Source organism: Solanum tuberosum, unplaced genomic scaffold (genome assembly GCF_000226075.1).
Source record: "Solanum tuberosum cultivar DM 1-3 516 R44 unplaced genomic scaffold, SolTub_3.0 scf00095, whole genome shotgun sequence".
Lineage (NCBI taxonomy): Eukaryota > Viridiplantae > Streptophyta > Magnoliopsida > Solanales > Solanaceae > Solanum > Solanum tuberosum.
In genome coordinates, this window is record NW_006239021.1 from 1 (window position 1) to 22,436 (window position 22,436).

General features: G+C 33.9%; 4 protein-coding genes across 4 annotated transcripts; all 4 read left to right on the forward strand.

The window, feature by feature from the left end:
• Positions 1-531: 531 nt before the first annotated feature.
• On the forward strand, positions 532-7,628 carry LOC102597951 (probable protein S-acyltransferase 14). The gene is made up of 7 exons (XM_006347807.2): positions 532-1,052; positions 3,317-3,536; positions 3,626-3,717; positions 4,593-4,716; positions 4,790-4,875; positions 5,827-5,892; positions 7,141-7,628. Exons 1-7 carry the CDS (start codon positions 837-839, stop codon positions 7,264-7,266), a joined length of 930 nt encoding a protein of 309 aa, XP_006347869.1. The 5' UTR covers positions 532-836; the 3' UTR covers positions 7,267-7,628.
• LOC102598275 (uncharacterized) lies at positions 3,534-11,456 on the forward strand. Its single transcript, XM_015308987.1, has 9 exons — positions 3,534-3,540; positions 4,995-4,998; positions 8,523-8,532; positions 8,597-8,839; positions 9,030-9,205; positions 9,284-9,364; positions 9,996-10,071; positions 10,168-10,260; positions 11,030-11,456. The coding sequence occupies exons 3-9, from the start codon at positions 8,526-8,528 to the stop codon at positions 11,167-11,169; spliced, it is 816 nt and encodes a 271-aa protein (XP_015164473.1). The 5' UTR covers positions 3,534-3,540; positions 4,995-4,998; positions 8,523-8,525; the 3' UTR covers positions 11,170-11,456.
• A 515-nt stretch (positions 11,457-11,971) lies between these two features.
• Positions 11,972-15,483, forward strand: LOC102598618 (uncharacterized). Its single transcript, XM_006347809.2, has 7 exons — positions 11,972-12,095; positions 12,284-12,518; positions 13,033-13,127; positions 13,239-13,319; positions 13,538-13,613; positions 13,698-13,789; positions 15,061-15,483. The coding sequence occupies exons 2-7, from the start codon at positions 12,290-12,292 to the stop codon at positions 15,067-15,069; spliced, it is 582 nt and encodes a 193-aa protein (XP_006347871.1). The 5' UTR covers positions 11,972-12,095; positions 12,284-12,289; the 3' UTR covers positions 15,070-15,483.
• A 4,289-nt stretch (positions 15,484-19,772) lies between these two features.
• Positions 19,773-20,939, forward strand: LOC102598945 (uncharacterized). The gene is made up of 2 exons (XM_006347810.2): positions 19,773-19,897; positions 20,056-20,939. The coding sequence occupies exons 1-2, from the start codon at positions 19,841-19,843 to the stop codon at positions 20,653-20,655; spliced, it is 657 nt and encodes a 218-aa protein (XP_006347872.1). The 5' UTR covers positions 19,773-19,840; the 3' UTR covers positions 20,656-20,939.
• The last annotated feature ends 1,497 nt before the right edge of the window (positions 20,940-22,436 follow it).

Here is a 22,436-nt window from a genome sequence, read left to right on the forward strand (position 1 = left end):
TAATTGATAGTTGAGTGACTATCAAAGTTATTAACTCAGGATTTAAAGTGGTGTAGATTTACACTGATTTATTAACAATTGATTTTGTTTCTTGGACTTTGTACCTTGATAAAAATTATATTTCTAATTTGTTTCAACAGTGAAAATCGTGGTTTATTGGTGAAGTTATGGGAGATAGAACTATAGTTCAATGTGATTATTTTCAATGTTCAATAGTAATATTATATACTACTTTTTATATTATAGTCGAGTGGTAAAAATGAAATTGAGTTATTTGCTAATTTTTAAAAACTAACGATATAAATCATATTTATAAAAAGTATATTCAAATTATAAAAATAATAATTCATATACTACGCCAAACACAACTTTAACTTCAAAAATTCAAACAAAGTAAATTGATTTTAATTTGTATGATTACATTTTTATTAACTTTATTTATGCACACTTAATAGAAGTCTGAATTAAATAGAAATATGTTTATTTTTATTAAGATGTTTACACTTGATTGATAATGAAGTAGTAATTAAGATGAAGTAATTCCAACTCCTTGCCAAGCTTGACTATCCCAATACAATGGGCGCTGTAATTCCAATTTTACCCTTTCCCCTTCTCAGTTAGCCTTCTTCCCCATCATTTCACTTCTCCTCAACCATGGATTCCACTTTTTCTGCTCGGAATCCATAAACCCGAAAAAATGAAGAAATTTTGAAGAAATTAAAACCAAATTAATCAAATAAACACACTCAAGAACAAAACAAAATCAAACCCCTTTGATTCTTATTTTGTGTAATTCGTTTTTTTTTTTCGTGTGAATTTTTTTGAGAGATTTTAATATGTATAGATCTGGAACAGTGATGGCTTGGAACGTATTCAGATTCTGTACGGCCCTAAGAGGACTGGGATCAATTATGATCTTGTTGGTCCTAGGCGTTGTCGGTGTTACATATTACGCTGTCGTTTTGACCAGCTATGGTCCCACCCTCATCAGTGGCTCTGGAATCTTGGATGCCCTCATCGCGCTTGCCGTACTTGTCTTGTTCCATTGTTTGGTAAATTTCTTGACTTCTATTGTATTGGGGTTTCCTTAATTGATTATTGGTTTTAATGGGTGGAAAGGAATTTTTATGTATGTGGGGGTTGTGAGGAAATTGGAAAGAATGTTCTTTTTGGGTGTTTTATTTGACTGAAGTTCTTTGAGGAGAATGCTGCTAAATGGTGTGGATGTATTGGGTTTTGATAGGATGTACGAGCATATTCTTGGGATTTTTGTAAAGTAAGGTACTTGAGAATATTAGTTTAATTTTTTTTATGTATCATGCTTACTTGAATTTACATTAGAGTGTTTAGCTTCGTCAGAAATTGATGATAGTGTAGGGATAATGTGTGAGATTTACAGAATCCGATATGTTTCACAGAACTCCTAATTTGTCCTGAAAGATAAATATTGAGTAGCGAAATGAAACACGGTCAAATGGAGTGGATGTTTAGTGTTATCAAATGCTCAGTTTGAGTCACGTGTAAGCTAAGTTGCTCGGACTCTTCACTTTTGGTGTCGCACCCGTGTCGACATGACATGGGTGTGGGATCCGTGTCTGATTTGGTCAACCAATTTTGGGTACTTTGACCAAAATCGGCGGGGAAATTCTGGACAATTTTAACGAATTTTGTAATCAATACAAAAGCTAAAATGAAATTGAAGGAAATGGAATATATTTTATATAAAATTTCTATGTCACTCCTTTTCCTTTGATCTCCTTCCAGGATTCTCCTCAAGTTCTCCACATAATATTTCATAATTTAGGTTTTATAACTCTATTGTTAGATATTTTAATTATTTTTAGGCGAATCTCCACACCCGTATCCATACATGCAGGGGCGGTTGGTATGAGTTAAAAAAAAGTCATTGGCCTTAGGCCCCCAATTTTAGGGGCCTCATTTTTTAGTTAATTAGGTAGGATTAAACTTTAAAAAAAATAAAAAAATTAGAACTAAGACAATAAATACAAACGGCATTAATGAAGGGATGGAAATGACAATTACTTTTTACCTTTTCAATAAAAAGTTGTGTACTTTTTTTTTTTTAATGTACAAGTTATCTCTTTTTTTTTTTACCTTATTCTTTTTTTAATTTTATTTTTATATATTCTATCCTCCTCTCTTCCTATCTTCTATTTTTTCTCTCTCTTATTCAAAGTTTAAAAATTTACTTGTTCTATTGATAGTTTATATTTTAAATTTATAATTTTTTAAATATTTTTTTAAGGCCTCTAATTTGATTTTAGCCTTAGGCCACCAACGGGTTTGAGCCGCCCCTGCATACATGGATCCATATCTCCGAATCTTAAAAATTAGATCATGAAGTGTCCAACCTTTAGATCCGCACCCCTATCGGACACTCGCACCAGTGTCCAAGCAACTTAGCGTGTAAGCACTAAAGCTAAGTGCAAAATAAGCTGAGCTTTTCACGCGTTTAGATAACACTTAAGTTAAGGCACCAAAGCCCCTAAGGCACGTGCCTCATCATGCATGGGCTCTGTCTTGAAGAGGATGACTTCTAGACAATAATTATTCCATTGAGAACATTTTTTTTTTCAATTCATTTGTCGATATATATGTTGTTGACACTAAAAGGGTAGGAGGATTTATATAGCTGGCCCCAACTAGTTTGAGATTGAAACATACTTGTCCGCAAATTTCATTTTGTAGGTTAGATTGCATTGAAGAATTCTAAGTTTCTCTTTTAGACGGTAAATTTTCTCGACCAATACTTACCGAACACCAATTGATATGGGGACATACAAATCGGGGTCTTGAATGCAGTTCTATACGCCCAAAGAGCGTCATCTAACTTCCCGGACCAATCGGATCGTAGAAGGTATCAATAATCGTGCACACAAGATATACACCTTCTATGTCAAGTTAGGTCATGTTAAACATTTAGAAGACGATCATAGTTAATGCAAAATGCCAATTATTGAAGAAGCTCTCCGGGATAAGTCTTTTCACGTCGATGGAGATCGACAATACACTTGCGATACTTGGCTGTCATTCACAGAAAGTATCTAACAAAATATGAGTTTGATTCGATCTCGTTAGCATAGAGATGATATTCCTTGCTTGTGATTATATAATCATTTATTCACAAACTTTACGTGGGAAAAGTAGTGTTCATTAACCATCATGGAAAATCTTATTCTCCACTTAGAAATTCTATATCTTCTAATTTTGGAATTTATATAAAAGTCAAATGAGGCTATGGATGCATAGTGATCTATACTCTGTAGCTGAAGGAGTTGTTCTTTAATAACTGCAGTTGGTGATGCTTTTGTGGAGTTACTTCTCTGTCGTTTTTACGGATCCTGGTAGTGTACCTCCAAATTGGAAGCCAGACTTGGATGAAGAAAGAGATGACACTGATCCATTAACCGCATCTGAATTTGGGGCTTCACCAGCTGATTCAACCAACCCAAGAGTACGGTTTTGTAAAAAGTGCAACCAGTTGAAACCACCTCGGTGCCATCATTGTTCTGTTTGTGAGTTCTTGTTATGCACCTTCTGTGACGATTTTTGTTTCTGTTTTTTTTCAATTTGAGATTGAGCTGTTCATGTTTCCGTGTTTTAGGTGGAAGATGTGTGTTAAAGATGGACCATCATTGCGTGTGGGTTGTCAATTGCGTTGGAGCACTAAACTACAAGTATTTCCTTCTTTTTCTGGTAAGCTTCACTATTCTTATAGTTGATAATATTCTACTATCAGCAACCTTAGCAAAATTGATAGGGTACCAGCAAATATGAAATTTCTCTGTGGTTTTTCTGCACCGACTGCTCTCAGCCTTTGCTGTTAGCTGTCTATTCTAATAGCTACTATCCCTTCTGCTATGCAATTTATTCCTTGTTGCACTGTTTGCACCCTTTTCCGTATTTCGATGGATATACCACAAAGTTGTAAAGGTTTTATTTTCGACCAACTTCTTAAGTTAAACAGACAGTAGAAAAGAACTGCGACTGGAAAATCATATTCACCTATTGATCCAACAGTGCACAATCATGAGGAGCTGTGACTTCTTTTATCCAGCTAGTTGTACAAGTGTGGAAAGAACTGGCTATTTTCATTTGGAAGATCTGACAAACCACTTAACTTGCATTAATTTCAAAGCATTATCATATTTAAATATATTGTGACAATAGCGAGGAATTATTTTCAAATTTCTGTAACCTTGTTCTTTGCCAAATTTTACTTTTCCTTTTATATTACCAACTCTGCCTGTGTGAGCTTTGCATAGTTGGCACCAAGACTGGATAAAACAGAGTTGTGTAGGTTGTTGGGCAGATTAAAACTAATCAAATCATGATGCAGCTACCTACTAGTTCGCGTTGATGCTTAATTGATTGACCAATTAACTTGCATTGTGATATTGATTTAATAATTCCCATCTTATTTCTGCATGTTATGCCTGTGAATTCCTGTTAGCTGATTGTATTTATCAATTTTCAATGGAGATACTTATCCACTATTAATGTTCCATTTGTTGACAATAAATACTTTATTGACCCTTCTTCCCAAATTAATTATGTCTTCCTTTATGCAGTTCTACACGTTCCTTGAGACTACTGTTGTGACTCTAGCATTACTGCCACAGTTTATTGCATTCTTCAGTGATGGGGAGATACCTGGGACTCCGGGAACTCTTGCTACCACTTTCCTTGCGTTTGGTAAGGTGTAGAAACCCTCTCTTACATAGGCATGCAATTTCCTATTTATTTACACAATTCTTGTGAATCGCAGTCTTCAATCTTGCTTTTGCTTTGAGTGTATTGGGATTTCTGATCATGCACATATCATTGGTGGCTGGTAATACCACAACCATTGAGGTATTACTCCTTTCTGACTTTTGGGTTGAAAGTTTAATGGTGAACTGCTATCACTTATTGTAAAGGGAAACTATTGCTAAAAATTGGTGTTTCTCCGTGTCTTGGGTTTAGCCGTTCAGGAAGGTTTGTTTGCTAGATCAATTGTCTAAGCATGTTTATTTTGGCTCGTTTTGATTGACCACCTCATAAAAGTCGTTTTCTTGCAAAATCATGGAGGTCAGACTCTTCATATTTTCTCCACCACACAAAAAGAAACAAACAAACAAAATTGAAGTAGAGAGATTCCTCGTCCATTTTTGCTTTTCCCCACATCTTTTTTTTCCTTTCAAAACTCAAATCTACGAAGAACTTCATTTTACCTGGAGGATCCATTGGTGGCTTCCCAAGGGAGAAAATGATCCTGTAACTCTTCTTCAGCCAGACTTGGGCAGGATAGCAGAGGAAAATATAAAGTTGGTTATCCTTTTAATAGGCTTCTTATCCATATTTGGACTGTATTCTCTTTTATCACTGTGCCTCACAATTACTAGAGGCCGCCTCCTTGCATAGAATCCTTCTGCTGCCGATGCCACTTAAAATCTGACTTTGGCCCTTCAAACTCCATTCTGAAATGGTGGAAAATACATTTGCCGTGACTATTGCACTAAACCACATGGTTTACCTGAAGAAACCACATCTTTACATCTTCTAATGATATGCCTTCCTCCAATTAGATGCTTGAAGCTCAAGCTCTTATTTTCGGATTCTAGGTTTCATGAACCAACTGCTACTTTGAGGCCACTGCTTGTGCTTCCCTTGGTATGAAATAAATCAGAAATGAAAAATGTTTTGGATAAGAAATGAGAATCCCTCAAGATATTTGAACTTGAAGTTTCCGCAGTTAATTGCCCCCTTTTACTGACAGGATTCTGAGTATTCTTTGCCGCATTAAAACACTTCTTATACTTGCAGGCATATGAGAAGAAGACCACTCCAAAATGGCGTTATGATCTTGGTCGAAAAAGGAATTTTGAACAGGTTAGTTGAGTTTGGAAAAGATTGAGATTGTCAATTGTATGCTTTTACCATGGTTGCTCTCAGTTGCAAGGTAATAATTGATGCATCTTATGTAGCATTATGATCTAAATTATAGATTAAAAACTCGTGTAAAGGTACAAGATCAAGGGCGGTAATCTCTTTTTTTTAAAATAAAATAAAAATTGGTAATGTTGCAAGGGAGGTAATCTCTTTTAGCAGGTGCTATCCATGTTCTCCATTTTTTGGGGTCTGTATGTTTGAGACTGGGTCGACTACTTCCAATTGCGCATGGCAATTGTGTTAAATTTAACATATACTTGTAGAGAATCGAACTGAAAGCTTCACCGTAGCAATAAAGGGGAAAAGAGGAATACTTCTTTATATAGGGTTAGGAAGCAGTTAACACCAATTCAGTTGTTACTCAGAATGTGTATATCTACTCATGCTTACCACCTGTGTTTGAATCAATTTCTGAAAAGTGAGGACATCATATAAAGAAGTGGTACATCGATGTATGCTTGTACCTTTTATATAGAAAAGCTTGGAGCAAAACTTGATTATGCCTTCTTAACCTGCTTGCTGTATCTCAATTGTCTTTGTTTTCTAGCATTATATCACATTAGTTATAGAATCCATGATATGCCTCAGCATATGGGGAACCAACCTGGTCAAAACAATGGTACTTCTATTTATCTTGTTTTGCTTTTATTAAAGATAAGGGATATGGAGAACCTAATCAAGGAGACAAGATATGCATGAAACCTCAGTACCAAAATACTGAAAAGAGAGTTTGTAAGTGGTGGGGTCTGACTCACCTAACCTTTAACCCAAAGTATTTTTGTTGACTATCACCTTCACATACCTTTAGTTGTTTGAATCACTCAGGTGAACTTAGTTATTACCTGTCCGACACTTTCCAGACACTTGTCATTGGTCCTTGATACACTCTCCTTTAAAGATCCACAGGATCAGTCTGTTCATTAATATGGAGCATATAGAGAATGCATTAGGGGCCTCCGAGTATTCAAACGTTTGTCTTGAAAGGAGGTGTTGGTGTTGGCCACAGCAAAACAAGTTACTGTTGGGAAAGACCAAATCCCAAGCTTTTCTAGCATAGGCTGTGTGCCTGTGTTTTTCTGTCTCCTCAGATTCATGTACAGTTGTTTGATGTCTTTTAGCTAGAGTTCTTTATTGAGTATCTACATCCATCTCATTTGACCCTTCTGAGGTTGTAATTTTATGCATCAGGTTTTTGGCCTGGACAAGCAGTATTGGTTCATCCCCTCTTACTCAGAAGAAGATCTAAGAAGGATGCCTGCTCTTCATGGTCTTGAATACCCATCAAAGCCCGAACTCGAATCCCAAGAATTCTAGGTGTCATCAAGTACATTACCAAGCTGAGTATGTTTTTTGTAACAATCATAGAGTAGTAGTACCTAATGATGCCCGTCCCGCAATCGCATCTACTGGTGCTGTGCAGAAACTACACAAAGGATATAGCCAAATGATGCAATGATGTAGTGATAATGGGTTCTGTAAGATAGAAGTTTTGCTTATGTCTCAAGTCTGATACAGGTTTTCTTGTAAGATGATATCACAACTGTTTGATTAGAAATGTAGATTTTGATCTTTGATTTCAGTGTTAAAATGTAATTTTATTGTTCGTAATTGTGTAAAGTGGTTCTAATCTCTCTTGGAATTGTCTTAAAATTGCATAATCCGGTATTGTCACTCTATCTAAGTTGCATACTAGGATGTGTATATTTTTACTTACACTCTGTTTGTTTGGATCATTGTTACCCATTGTTTTATAATGTATTGTATTGTATTATATTGTACTGTATGATAGATACAATGTTTGGCTAGATTATATTGTTTGTTGTTGTTTAATAACATTTTAATTGCTTGGTTTGATTGTAATTTGTATCGTACTGTATTATAATTTATAAAATTTACTAAAAATATCCTTAATTATTCTAGGATAAGAGGTTTGACTAGAATTAAATAATATAAGGTAAGGGTAAAATAGTATTTTGAAATATTCTATAAAGATATAATTAGAAAAAGAAATTAAAGTAAACAATGGAAACACACCAAATCGATTGTTCCATAAAATAGGGGTTTTCATTGTTACGTAACAACGAAATTTAACAATATAATACAATATATTTTAAGTAACAATCAAACAAACATTGTATGTATAGTAACGATACAATACAATACAATGGGTAACAATGATTCAAACAGAGTGTTAAAGTTAAATACACAAATGATATTTCCACTCATATAATTGATTTAACTAGAATGAATTGACATATAGTTTTTTATTTTATAGCCTGCCAAAATGATTGATAAATATTCCGTTAATAATGTTCTTTTCTTAACCACTTCACACATTTAATTAAATTCTTGAATGATTTTTAAACTTCAATATTTATGTATTTTCATTTTAATTAGTTTTATATTATATATGTCCAAAGAAAATGGAGAAAAGAGAGGACTGGAAGGTTCTGAGTTGAAAGAGGAACAGAAAAAGGGAAGAATCTAGACCCCCAACACGTGTCACTCTCACACCAGCTCCTTTTCAAATACAATTTTTTTTGAATTTCTAGAGTGTGCTGTGTTGTGAGAATATGCAGAGGGGACAATTTCAACAGTCCATTTGAAAGATTTGGAGGCATAATGTCAAGTATATTTGGATTTGGAGGAAGAGACCCATTCGATGATCCATTCTTCTCTCGCCCGTCTCAGACCTCCATGTTACATCCAACAACTCCTTCTGATGATGAATCTAATAGGCCAGTCATTCAAGAGATTGATACGGACGAAGATGCACCGCTAGAACCAGATGAGGAGAACGGGGACGTGAATGGCTCTAAGAAGAAAAGAGATAGGGCTTATGCTAACAGAAATCCACTTGTTGAACATCCTGAAGACCTAACTGATGGTAACTTTTCTATCCTCAACTAGATTCAATAAAACAGATTACGCTACACTGTGTGTCCTTGAGGAATTTGATCTCTTCACTGTTGCTCCATGATAGAATGGTATAACTAGTTCTATAAACAAGTTACTCGCGTTTTTTATGGTGTCTGTCCATAGTAGAATTCATGCTGGTTATCCTACTTATGCTGCAGACCATAGCAAGAGCAGCAAGATCATAAGCAAAGATGTGACTCGTGGAATGAAAGACATGAAATTGGAAGGAACGCAATCGAAGCCTCAGAGCATGAGCTATAGAAGAGTTACATATGGTGGAATAGACGGGACATATTACACTGCGACCACCTCACGGAGGGCTGGAAATGATGGAGTATGTTCTCTTCAATTGGTATCCTGGGTTGATATTCTTGTTCTTACTAGTTCTGACAGTGTATGTGTTGTTAAACAGAGGGTGTTAGAGGAGAGCAAGCAAGCAGATAGCACAACTGGTCAAGCAACACATAGAATTTCCAGAGGAATTCAGGATAAGGTATAATATATGTTTTATTAGTCTTAGATATTTGGCAGTGTTCTTAAAATATTTGAAGATCTTATGATCTGCTTTATGTTTTGAAGTTTTATAATACATGTTTTATTAAACTTATACTTTTGGCAGTGCCCTTCCTATTCTAAGAAGGCATATAATCATTAATTTACTTGTTTAAGGAAGAGGTGATGGTGATTTAGTCAAATGCTCCTTATGATTAATGCTATCAAATGATTCTCATAGTAGGTAGCCAAAAACCTTAAACGACAGATTAAAATGAACGAGAGAGTATATGTGGTTTCGAGGATTAAATGAGTTGGCAACTAACTATTGAGCTCCTAGATTTCCATGTGCATCTTAGTGGATTCTAATTCTTGTGTTTTCTGCGCCAGAGAGATGCTATTAATCTGTTTCAGTATCGATAAACAAGCGGACAGCATTAATTGGTCTGACTTTTCTCAAATGAATCTTTTCCTAGGCTGGCACCACTTTATCCGTGATAGCAGTGATGTGAAATTCTAAAACATAGTTTCCATGTGTATTATTGGGGGGTATTTGAATTTTTGCCCTAACAGAGACCTTATTTTGACGGATACAAAAGAGTTTCTTATTGACATTTTTCTGTCATTCCTAGGGGCATTCGTTGACAAGGAAACTTGCCTCAGATGGTAAGGTGGATACAATGCAGACGTTGCATAATCTAGAAGAAGGTAGCATTTTCAATAAGATTGCTTAGATGCTCAGTTTTTATTTTCCATTGGACTGCAGATTTTTCATCTTGTGTTGTTTGTTTCTTTATTGTGCAGATGAATTAGCTGGCTTTGAACAGACATGGAATGGCAATGCTAATAACGAAATCCCTGGCTGGAATAGTGGATTTGATTTCCACGCGAATGCAGGTTAGTAAGCAAAAGGATATGCCTTTCTCTACTCATGTTAAATAGGACTACGTACATCAACAGATTGCATTTGCACATATCTGATGGATTTCTGCAGTCTTCTCAGTTTATTTTATTGCATTCCTACCGCCAGAGTTAAGCTGAGCTGGCCCGAGACTGGCGGATCTTGTAGTATGGATGTGGGTTCATTTGAACACACATCTGTTTAATTGCTTAAAATACTAAACTATGAACCTAGAGAACTCAAACTAGGTGATAGGTTCATTGGTTAGAACACGAGTTGTGAACCCATAGTATTAAAATCCTGGATTTTCCTCATCTTTATAAGGAAGAGCGTTTAATCAAACTTTGTAGTGACATACAAATGTAATAAGTAAGACAACTAACTCTGTGAAGAATTACTTGAACACAAATTGATCACCTTTCGTCAACAATTGGTACAGATGAAGAGAGCTGCTTCTTAATCTGTTGCTAATACTCTTCACTCATAATTTACTGCACTCTCAAGTTGCTAATCCGTTGAATATCAATTCTGTAAGAACCTGGCACAGAAAATACCTGTTTGAAATCTTTTGTTAATGGGTTATTAGTTACAATTACAAAATTGTTTACCCCAAAGTCGACAAAAATCTAAAATGAGCTTGGACCAGCCAATCTCCTGTAGGTTTTTGTTGCCAATTCAGATATTTAGGAATGATGTGTTTTCTTATATTGAAGGGAACTAAAGCTTCAATGATCCTCATAATAGTATACTATCTCGGTTATGCAGGAACAAGCAGTAATTGGCTGACGAATTGGGAAGCTGGATTCCGAGATCCATTTAGTGGTGTGAGACCAAGTAACAACAGTGCTCAGTCAGGGACGCAAAGTGGAAGACCAAAGAAGGTCGTTCGGATCAATATAGAGTGAATGTACATAGAGTGAATGTACGTGTTCACCGGATTGATATCGAGCCATGGAATGGAGAACCTCCTGGGTAGAGGACTATACTATATTTGGTAGTTGCTTTAGGGTCTTGGTGAGAGGTAATAAAAGCAGTCGTAGGTCTATAAAGAAGGGATCGATGTATCTGGGGTTGTTGTAATATTAATGCTTTATCCAGAGATGTTCTTGTTCGACTTGACATAATACAATTGATTAAATAGTACTCTTTCAAGCAATATAGAAGAAAAAAACAAGTATATTTAGTCAAAGTATCCGTTATGGAATGTCGAAAACATACCTTAAAGTATTTCAATTTTTTGAGTTTTATACTTAACTATTATGTGTGAGTTTTTTATTTGAACTTGTCAAATATTTATTGGAACATATTTGAACTATAAGTTGTTCACTTTTCTTATCATTTAGGTAGGAAAAGTGAACAACTAAGTAATAGTTGAAGTATGTTTTAATAAACATGAAGGAAATTTATACATTTGATAGTTCCAAGTATGAAATATAAAAATTTGAGATTTTTAAGTGTGTTTCTGACCCTAACTATATAATAGTTGGTTTTTCTTCATTGAATTTTTTCAAAGCAACAGTACTTCGATCTATTTCTGTTTGTAGAAAATGGAGGTACTTGTACAAAATTTAAACCTCCAAAAGTGTTTGGTGTAATTAGAAACCAAAACAAAATAAATAGTACTACAAAACAAAAGAGTAATTGGTCAAAATAGTTTGGCAAAATGCATATTCGAGAAGCTTCACTCATAATCTCATATTGATAAAATACAAATTCAAGAAGCTTCACTCATATTCACTATGGGGACCATATATTATACACTAAAGCACTGCCTTTTACCTGTTTCACACACAAGGAAGCAGAGGCAAGCAAGTAGCAGAAGCTCTCAAAGGTGAATTCTTTCAACTGATTTTCCCAATTCTGAATCTTGAAATTTACTTAGGAAATTCTTTTCAGTTGTGGCAATGAAGTTTCTAAGTTTTTTATTCAAGAAGTGAAAAGGTAGCTACTTTCTTTTTTATGGGGTTTGTACTTTCTTTTTTATGGGGTTTGTTCACAGTGATCATCTTCTTGAAACAGTGAATAATGTCGAAGCTATTTGGTGGAAAAAACCCTTTTGATGATCCATTTTTCACTGAACCATTTGGTGGTTGGTTTGGTTGGAACGACCCGTTTGACGTACAGCAAGACTCTCGGAAGCAAATTACCATTGAAGAGTTAAATCCTGAAGGTGATGGTGGTCAGGCTCAGGAAAATTCTGAACCAACAAAAGACTTGGTTGTTAAGAACAAGAAACCTAGTCAAAAATCAAATGGTTAGTGCTCTTATTTTAACTTAGGGGTTGTATGTATGGTTGATTCTACGACATAATTAATCCCAGCATAAAATTACCCCGTATAAAAATAATACAGTGGTTTGTTGGTTGAGTGTTTCGTTGTAACATTAAGTTACAAAGGAATTTATGTATTGCTAATACTTGAATAATTTAACACTGTGCTAGATCAGAACGTGAACTCAGAGAATAGGGGTATACAAGTGAACCACCTAGAATCGATCCATGGCCGCTATCGCCCCCTAACTTTGTTCTATTCTATTTGCCTTCTCCTTAATTTCCATAAATGCGGCTAGCTCTTTTGCTAACGACTGTACGACCATGCATAACTGATCTTTGCATTACTAATACCCGCGTAACTAATTCCTATGTTATTAATACTTGCATAACTCTAACCACCAACTAAACGACTCCTTAGTGTTAAGCTTAGCTGATTATTGTTATGCATACATTTCAAGTTTTGTGTCTATGGAATGTTTGTGATAGTACTTTACAGGGAGCCAGAGTTTCAGCTACCGCAGAGTTTCTTATGGTGGTTTAAATGGAATGTACTATACTTGCTCTGAAGGCAGAATGATTGGTCCTGATGGGGTGAGTAGTTTTTACTGAGATCAGATCAGTACCTACTCTTACTTCTTCCATGATTATTAGTTTATTACATTGTTTTGAACATAATTGTTATGTTTTTGTTTTTCTGCGTAGGTGGTTCTAGCAGAAATGAAAGAAGAGGACAAGATGATTGGGGAGTCTCTGCACACAATCTCCAAAGGGATTCACAACAAGGTATTTCTCTTCTTAATAAATGTATAGTTAAGGAGCACAGTTCATTGGTCCTCTTCAACTTTTTAGGTTATTTCAGATGTAAATTCTTTCGAGATTGAAATTCTTCGTTTAGGTGTTTGTCAGGTTATCAGATTCTACGACACTCGGAAGTTGTATAAATTGATTAAAGCGTGCATTGTCATCCTGATTATATTCATCAACTCGTGAGCTTTATGCAGGGCCATTCTGTCACAACAAAGCATAGTTCAGATGGGCGAGAGGACACACTGCAGACTTTGCACAATCTCGATGAAGGTATTTTCATTTCAACAGCATGATAGATGACATTCCTAATGCATTACAGGAGATCTAATATAATGGTATTTGGTTTACATTTAGATGAGCTTGGTGACTTTGAACAAAATTGGAAAGCTAATGCTGATAAGTATTTCCCTGGACGGGATAAGGGTTCAGCCTGCTGGAGAATCAAGGTAGGTTGTTTGAGTACTATCATCTCGAGTTCGTGTCACTCATATCTTGACGTCATCCATGAGAATACAGGAATGACTGACAGATTATTAATATTTGTTGCTTCTGTCCGGTTAACATGATTTTCCAGTTAACCTAATTGTTCAGCATTTCACAAGATAGATGCAAATATTGGCTAATCTGTTTGTTTAATCGATCACTGCTTATGAGGCAGAAGAAAACAGATAGGTGGTAGGACTCTTTTGAACTCTGATAATGTAAATTGACAACAATATAATGTATTTACCATATAAGAGTGATTGAACACTGCTTAGGAGCAGAAGAAGACAACTGGGTGAAAGAATACAAGTCCTAGAGCTGCTTAGCTATATAGGCTGATCCTTACTCCATGACACATTGTGTTCACTGTAAAAGATCAAAGCCACTTGAGATCAGTGCACAACATAAATATCTCTAGCCTAAAATTCAACCACATACCTATGGTTAAAGCTTTGCATTAAGAATCATGTCTAAAACAACTAATTATGTTATTTATTTTACAATCTTCACTAATTTCTTGTGTGTGTTAGACATATGAAGATTGCTGCATCTTTTTTATGTGCTTGTTAATGTCTTCATCCAAATTAGCTATCAAGAAGCAGAAGTAATGCTAGACATGCTTCTCCTTGCATTGCATTGGTTCTCCGCTTTATTTACCATAAAACTCTCATTTCATTAAGAAACGGAGCAAATTGTAGCTGCTTCAGATTTGAAACATTAAACCAGCTATAAGAGTTGATGTATAATCCAAACTTTTCCTGCATAAATGCACCTATTCAAAACAAAAGAGTGTATAACAGAACTATCTAGCCACTCGAGTCCAGCAAGAAGACCATATTTGACATGAAGCTTCTAGATGAAAAAACAAGACCATAACTTGGTGACTGAACTATGATTACTAAGGCCATGAATACATATCTTTTGCTGATTAATGTGCAGCATTGCTTCAATTACAGATGTAACACTAGTATATCTCCCAATGCAGTTACCGAGGATTATATGAGTTCCCCTGTTCACTATAGTCACAGAGAATTTGAACATACACATTTTGTTTGAGTATTATGGTTATGCTGTATGATTTTTTACCCAAAAGTCAATAATATATGTTATAATGTATTCCACTAAATCGACACAAGAATGCTACTGTTGACGGAAGGAGCTAAATCTCTTGTGTTAATCAGACTGCACTGATATGTTGCAAGAGTAGTTTTGACATTCTATTCAACATGTGTAGGGTCCATAAGCAGCTTGTGGGATGAGTTTGCAAATTGGAGGGGCTTGGGTGGTTATGAACATCCAGCTCTGGAGTACTATGGAAATACAGGACCGGTGGTGCAAGTCAGTGAATCAGGGGAAGATTCTTCTAGGAGAGCCACAAGAAGAGTCCCAGTGGAGTAGAGGGAGGCTTCCTTTGATGATGAAATTAGTGGTACCTCTTATATCCTACCAGTGTAGCCTACTTACATGTTTTGACCTGTTCTATTATCAGAGTTTAGTGTCTCTTGTCGGTTCGCGTTGAGCATGTTTCAGTAAGACTCTGTTAAAAAACTGGATTTGATCAGAAGTCAAGAGTAATGTACTGTGTGAGTGATCTACGTATCTATTCTAATTATCAACGAATTCTGCAAGTTTTAGGGATGTTTTGGTGTTCTTTTCATTTTTCCTGCTAGCCACTAGTAGATATCTATTACTTAAATCGATAAATAGAAAGAATTAAAGAGGGGTGGCTCTGCTTATCGATGTATTTGTGTATATTTAGAAGATTTAAATCAGCCAAAGATAAAATAATAAGAATATTTCTATTCATAGAATTTGTGATTGCGTTTTGACAAATGATAATGGAGGGGCTGAATCTAACCACCCTCCATATTCATTGGATAATAAATACAGCTATACCATATCAATTATAATGCTATTTTATAGTGTGATTCTATTCTTGCACTTAATGTAGATTATATCTTAATGTATCATATAAAACGGTACTTTAAGCTTAGATGATACGTAATTCGTCAAAGCAGAATATTATGAATTGCAGTCTTCACCTAATTACAAAACTCAACGAGAATCAATTTAGTATAAATTAATATGAATCAAAATAAAATAAAAAAATAACTCTTTTTCAAATTTTGAATGAAACTATACCGTGAGAAATTCAAACCAGCGGTTAGTAAAGTTTGGGGAGACAACGTTTGGGTCAAAGACTCCAAAAGTAATTCTAGAAGTTTAGATGATGAATTCAATTATAATTTATCCTTTGGAGTAATATTTAACTGATGTTATTTGGTGTGTTGTAAATTTGAATTAATCGAGTCAGCTAATTTCGAATATTTCAATCGTGAAGCACAAAAGAGAATGACAGGATCCAAGCAGGTAGGGTTGTGCATAAAATAACGTAGACATTTGATCAACTTGTCTGAAGAAAAATTGGTAGAAAATTAAAATATGAGGATTGTTCTTCCCTTAGGTTGCAGCAAAATATAGTATGATTCACTTGGAACAAAACATTACAGCTAAAACTACACGTGAGAGTACGTACCTCGAGAGTTTTAGTGTTGAGTTTTCCGTTAAGAAATAATCAATTAATTAAAAGACTAAATTTGGAAATATTTAAGAAATAATCAATTGATTATCATACTTTTAAAATTTAGTTTTAACTGAACGATATTGTAATTTATAGCAATAAAATTTCTTCTGTCATGCAGAAAGTTAAAATTAAAGAAGTACTAAAAGAAAAAAAGTCATTTTTTTAAAAAATCAGAAAGACTATACTATTAAAATAGACACTCAAATTCCAGAACATTTCTGCATTACGTTCCCACAAAGTTGAGAACTTTGGTTAATCAATTATCAATTATAAATATATAGAATTATAGATCATGCCTCCCTATATGTAAGTAGCAGAGGTTTTAGTCAAAACAAAGTGTATGTAGACCAATTTCAAGTTGCTTGTCAGAAGAAGATTATAGAAAGAGCCTTTATAATTAGTAAAGAATTCTAAAATAAAAAATCCACCAAATCTGAATAAAAGGGATAGATGTTTAAATTAATTAGGGTTACGTAAATAGCTAATTAAATAATATATTATGACTATATTTGTGTATGTGTGTGACTTTGAAAATAGCCACATAATATCGTATGTTTTATTATAATCGTAAATTTAACAGTATTCACACTTGAAAATTGGAGCATTTAATTTTGCGTTAGGCATATACTGTAGTCACTACTCATGTCATTTAAAAGTTAATGATTTGTTACGCTTGTAATTAATTAGGAAATAGTATAGTCTAGATGTCAATAACATTAGAATTAAGATCATATATGGATTGATCACTTGACTAATTTTTTGATCTACCTAAATTGTTGATTATATATTTTGAATAGTTTTCATCTTTTGAACTAGTTTTGTGGTTGAATTAGGTTTAGTGTCTATTTTCTTAACATTTTGTTAGAGTCGGGCTCAGTCAATACTTCTTGTTTCACCCAATGTTGAGCCTTTACCTACGTACAAGTTGGCAGGTCTGATCGCGGTCACTATATCAAAAATGATCTTTAAGTGCCGCTAAATATTTATTTTTAGCGGCAATTAGCTCTCTTTGTAAATGTCCCTAAATGCTTTAGCGACATTGGATCTAATGGCACTTAACTAATGCCGGTAAAGACTTTAACACTTTTTATTAATATGTATATTTATTGCCGCTAAAAATTGTTTTGTTATAGTTGGTGGATTTGGTGGTATTGAATTATTCCACATCGATGGGTGCAAGAAGGGCAAATTTGTCTCATATTTGACAATCCTCATCCCTTGAACTATTTTTTGAGGTTGAGTAAGCCTATTTTGATCTTAATATAAACCAATTTACTCGATAAAATTTTTCGTGACTGTTATCAATAAAAAGACATCGATCGATATTCACTGAAATAGACTAAATGCATCAAGTTAGCTGGGATACTACCGTTATTAAAAATAAAAATAAAAAAGTTTTGGAGAGTTTGTGTATGCCCAATTGTCCATTAAGATATATTATTATAAAAAAATAATTAATCGATATCCATCATAGTTCAGCCCTGCCAAATTAAACTAATATCATGCTTTAGTTAAAAAGGAAAAGGTAAAAGAATACGTAATAGAGAAAAAGTTTTGTATGTGTCATTTAATTAGGAGAACTGAGAAGTACGTAATTGTGGATTAAGAGCACTTATTAGTGCTGCATTTACCTACTTGCTTAAAGTCCAAACAAACCTAATTCAATTAAAAAAATTATCTATATAAATACTTTAGTAATTTAGCTAGGTGCTATCTACTCCAAATATATATATCTTAGTTTATTTGCCATGCTATAGTAAATCAAAATGAGAAGAAAGAGACTTTCCGTTTTCAGAGACTAAGTGATTATTTTTTTCCATAAGAAAAAGACCACAAATTTAATTTGATCTAATGAAAGCATGCATAAGAAAAAGAACAAATAGAAGTTCTAATATTTTTTCTTAAAAAAAGAGTTGAGCTGAATCATGTGACTTGACCTAACCAAAAAAATAAATATAAAGATAGAATCAATTTTCTTCAAACGTAACCTTTCGTCGTCCTAATAACTACGTATCTAATGGATTAACCATAATTAATTTAGTGAAAGAAACATAAACATATAAAATATTGGAACAACTAATTATTTGGTATGTGTACATCAAATCATTTTAATTACCACTATTGAGTGATAAATAGAGCTAACATTCCTTTAATTTCGTCTTATTTAATGTATATAAAATGTGTTAAGTACTATTTAAAAAGTAAAATAGTTTTTTCTTTCATCATAATTTTCTCAAACTTTTGTTTATTGAATTATTAGCTATGTTACATTATAATGCTTTCCGTACCGTTTTCAAATATATAAAATTTATATCTGTATTCATAATTAACTTAAGTACTTTGATCCTCATATCTTGATCTACTCCATATAGATTGGGACAACAAAAGTACTAAATAAGAGTAATGTATAATGTTTCAACACCATTTGAATTGAAATAGAAAAAAGAAAATTTTTGAAAGTTGAATTAATCATGATCAAACGATAAACTTTTTGTGTATGGCATGCACTTATTACTTCGTTGCATACATTGATACGAATATAACTTTTCAACTGTTCATTTTTATTTGTCTATAATAGATTTTACAATTCTTTTAACATTTGGAAAAATGACAAATATACCCTCGAACTATCGTAAATGGTACCCTCCGTCGTACTTTTGGGACATTGGTGCCCCTGCCGTCCAAAAACTAGAGCATATATGCCCTTCACTCTAACGGAAGACTAAATAGGTACATGTGGCGCAATCTTATCTGTCGACCCGATATTTAATGAATGTCGGGTCGGTGGATAAGATTATGATACATGTATGTCAGTTAGTATAAAGGGTATATATGTTCTAGTTTTTAGACGGCAGGGGCACCAATGTCCCAAAAATGTGACAGAGTGTATTTACATATCATTTACGATAGTTTAGGGTACATTTGTCCTTTTTCCCTTTAAGAAATATACCTAAATAAAGTAAATATTTTATCAAAATATCCATATTAATTATGTATAGTTTCATTGGACTTGGAAAATGAATAAATTATTTTTAAGGATAAAATAAGAAAAATAATCATTTTTTTATACGTAAAATAGAGAAGTAAAAGTAATATTTTATTTTTAATATAGTGAATAGTAAAAATGAACGCGTAAAATACACTCTAAGTAACACACTATTAAGAAAGTGACGTTCTCTAGTTTAGTCAATAAATTTGAAATCTTGATTTAATAATTAATAATGCCATTTGGCATGGCTGAATCTTCTCATACATACCTTCCTCAGTTGTTCCTATGTAATTATTATTCTAACTTAACCTCATTATTAATTATAAAGAATTGATGGAACACAATTAATTAATCTTGCCTCCTTGACTATAAATTACATCAAGCTCTTCCTATAATTTTTGTTTAAACAGTCCAAAAAACACTAAGCATAATTGTGAAAGAATGGATTGCTGGTCTGCTGAAAATGCTACCAATGCTTTTCTCACAACTCTCAAAATGGTAAGTATTATTTGAACTTATTATAATTACTAGCATAGCTCAATTCAACACACGTTTGAATTGAATATATGAATCCTTATTGTCCAGATCGCTTGTACAATTTGTATATTTTCAATTATATACTCAAAAAAAATTGTTTTGAATTTATGGAAATTTAGGGTGAAAGAGGAAAAGCACCTGATGTAACGGAGTTTATATCAGCTATGGCGGGTGGAAATAATTCACAACTCATGGTGATGGCATGTACCGGCCACCCTGGATCTGCGCTACTAGGGTTAGGGTTAGTAGCAGCGGCTCATCAAACGGGTGGCCGAGTAGTGTGTATATTACGTAGCGAGGAAGAAATGCATGCAATTAAAGAAACATTAATATTGGGAGACTATGCAAAAATTGTTGAATTTGTGATTGGTGATGATGTTAAAACATTATTGGCAAGTAACTATGAAGGAGCTGATTTTGTACTTATTGATTGCAAATTGGAGGATTTTCAACAAGTGTTTGAAGCAGCACAACAAGGTGTTAATGTTAAAAGTGCATTTATTGTAGGGTACAATGCCCTACAAGAAGGACCTAAGTTAAGTTTTGATCACAAAGGTTATTTTCTACCAATTGGAGAAGGGTTATTAGTTAGTAAAATTAGGGTTTCACAAGGTAAAAATATTGGTGGTGGAAGGAGGAGTCATTGGGTTGTTGAAGTTGATGAATGCACTGGGGAAGAACATCTTTACAGGGTCAGCACTTCTCCAAATACAAATTAAAGTGGTGTCCGAGTCAGTTAATGTCGTTCACACTTCGACTATATATCTCACGAGATATTTTTGCATTAGGTGGAATTTATATGTACCTTTTACATCCCACTTTGTTGACTACTAGTAATTGTTGTAAATATACATCCAATTTCCAATTTTTCAGAGTAGTCTAGACTTTGTAAATTATTAAGAAGAAGTAGGGAAAATGGTAATTATAGTGTCTATATTTGTTTACTAGTACGTAGCTTTGCCAGGATCTGTTAAAATCTTGATCTCCTCCTCGGGGCGAACCTAGATTGATTTAATCGATAGACGATAAAAATAATATCAACTAGTGAAATTTGTTTAACAGGGTTATATAAAAACAAAATGAACAATCTTTGTAATCGAGATTGACATTCCTTTTTTTCTTCTTTGTTCCTCAAATGCTTTCAAGTTGTTTTAACGTTAATATTATAATTTTTTATAAATATTTGAAAATCATTTCAAAAGATTTTATTTTAAATTAAATATTTTGTAAATTAGTATAGTTTGAATTAAAAGTTTAGATATTGAGTTATTTAGTTTATAATTGCGCTCCATAGCAAACATAAATATATATATTTCGCTATACATATACAAAAGAAAGCAGTTGTATAATCTGTTTTGGTATACATATACAAAAAGATCAATTGTATAAAGTGAGAGAGGCGAGTGAGCGAGCGAGATCTGGGAGAGTGGCGAGCAAGATCTGGGAGAGGGGAGAGAGGGGAACGAAAATATATGTATATATACAATTTTCACGCATTTCATACATTTACAAACGCACTTTATACACTTGCATTTGTATAAAAAACGAGAGAGGCGAGGGAGAGAAAGAGAGTGGCGAGCGAGATTCACCAGGAGAGAGATGAAATAGCAACAGTTTGCTATGAGGTACAATTAAATCAAACTATATTTTGGCGAGCAAGATCTGGGAGACGGGAGATAGGGGAACGAAAATGTATGTATATATACAATTTTCTCTCGCTTTATACAAACACAAACGCACTTTATACACTTGCGTTTGTATAAAAATGAGAGAGGCGAGGGAGAGAACGAGAGTGGCGAGCAAGATCTGGGAGCGGGGAGAGAGGGGAACGAAAATATATGTATATATACAATTTTCACGCATTTTATACATTTACGTTTTTGTAGAAAGTGAGAGAGGCGAGTGAGCGAGCGAGATCTGGGAGAGGGGAGAGAGGGGAACGAAAATATATGTATATATATAATTTTCACGCATTTTATACATTTACGTTTTTGTAGAAAGTGAGAGAGGCGAGTGAGCGAGCGAGATCTGGGAGAGTGGCGAGCAAGATTCACCAGGAGAGAGGTAAAATAACAACAATTTGCTATGAGGTACAATTAAATCAAACTATATTTATAGCATTTAATTTGAATTAATAGTTTTCTATTATATACCATTTTCCCTTATTAGTATTAATTCGGGCCATTTAAATCGGCTAGGATTGCAATATCTTGTCATACTTTTGCAACCCCTATTTTTCCCTACTGGTTGAATCGAAGCCCAATTCACTACGACACAGCAATCCAATCTCTACGACCCAACAATACAATTCCGACTATCCAATTCATACCGGGGAAACTTAGCAAATGTCTCATAAATACAGATTAATTATAAATAAATATATTCTTTTATATTGATGTTCTATTAAATAATTACAATAAATATCTCAACTGATTATTTCGCTAAACTAATATTATATATATATATATATATATATATATATATAACCATACTAATAAGT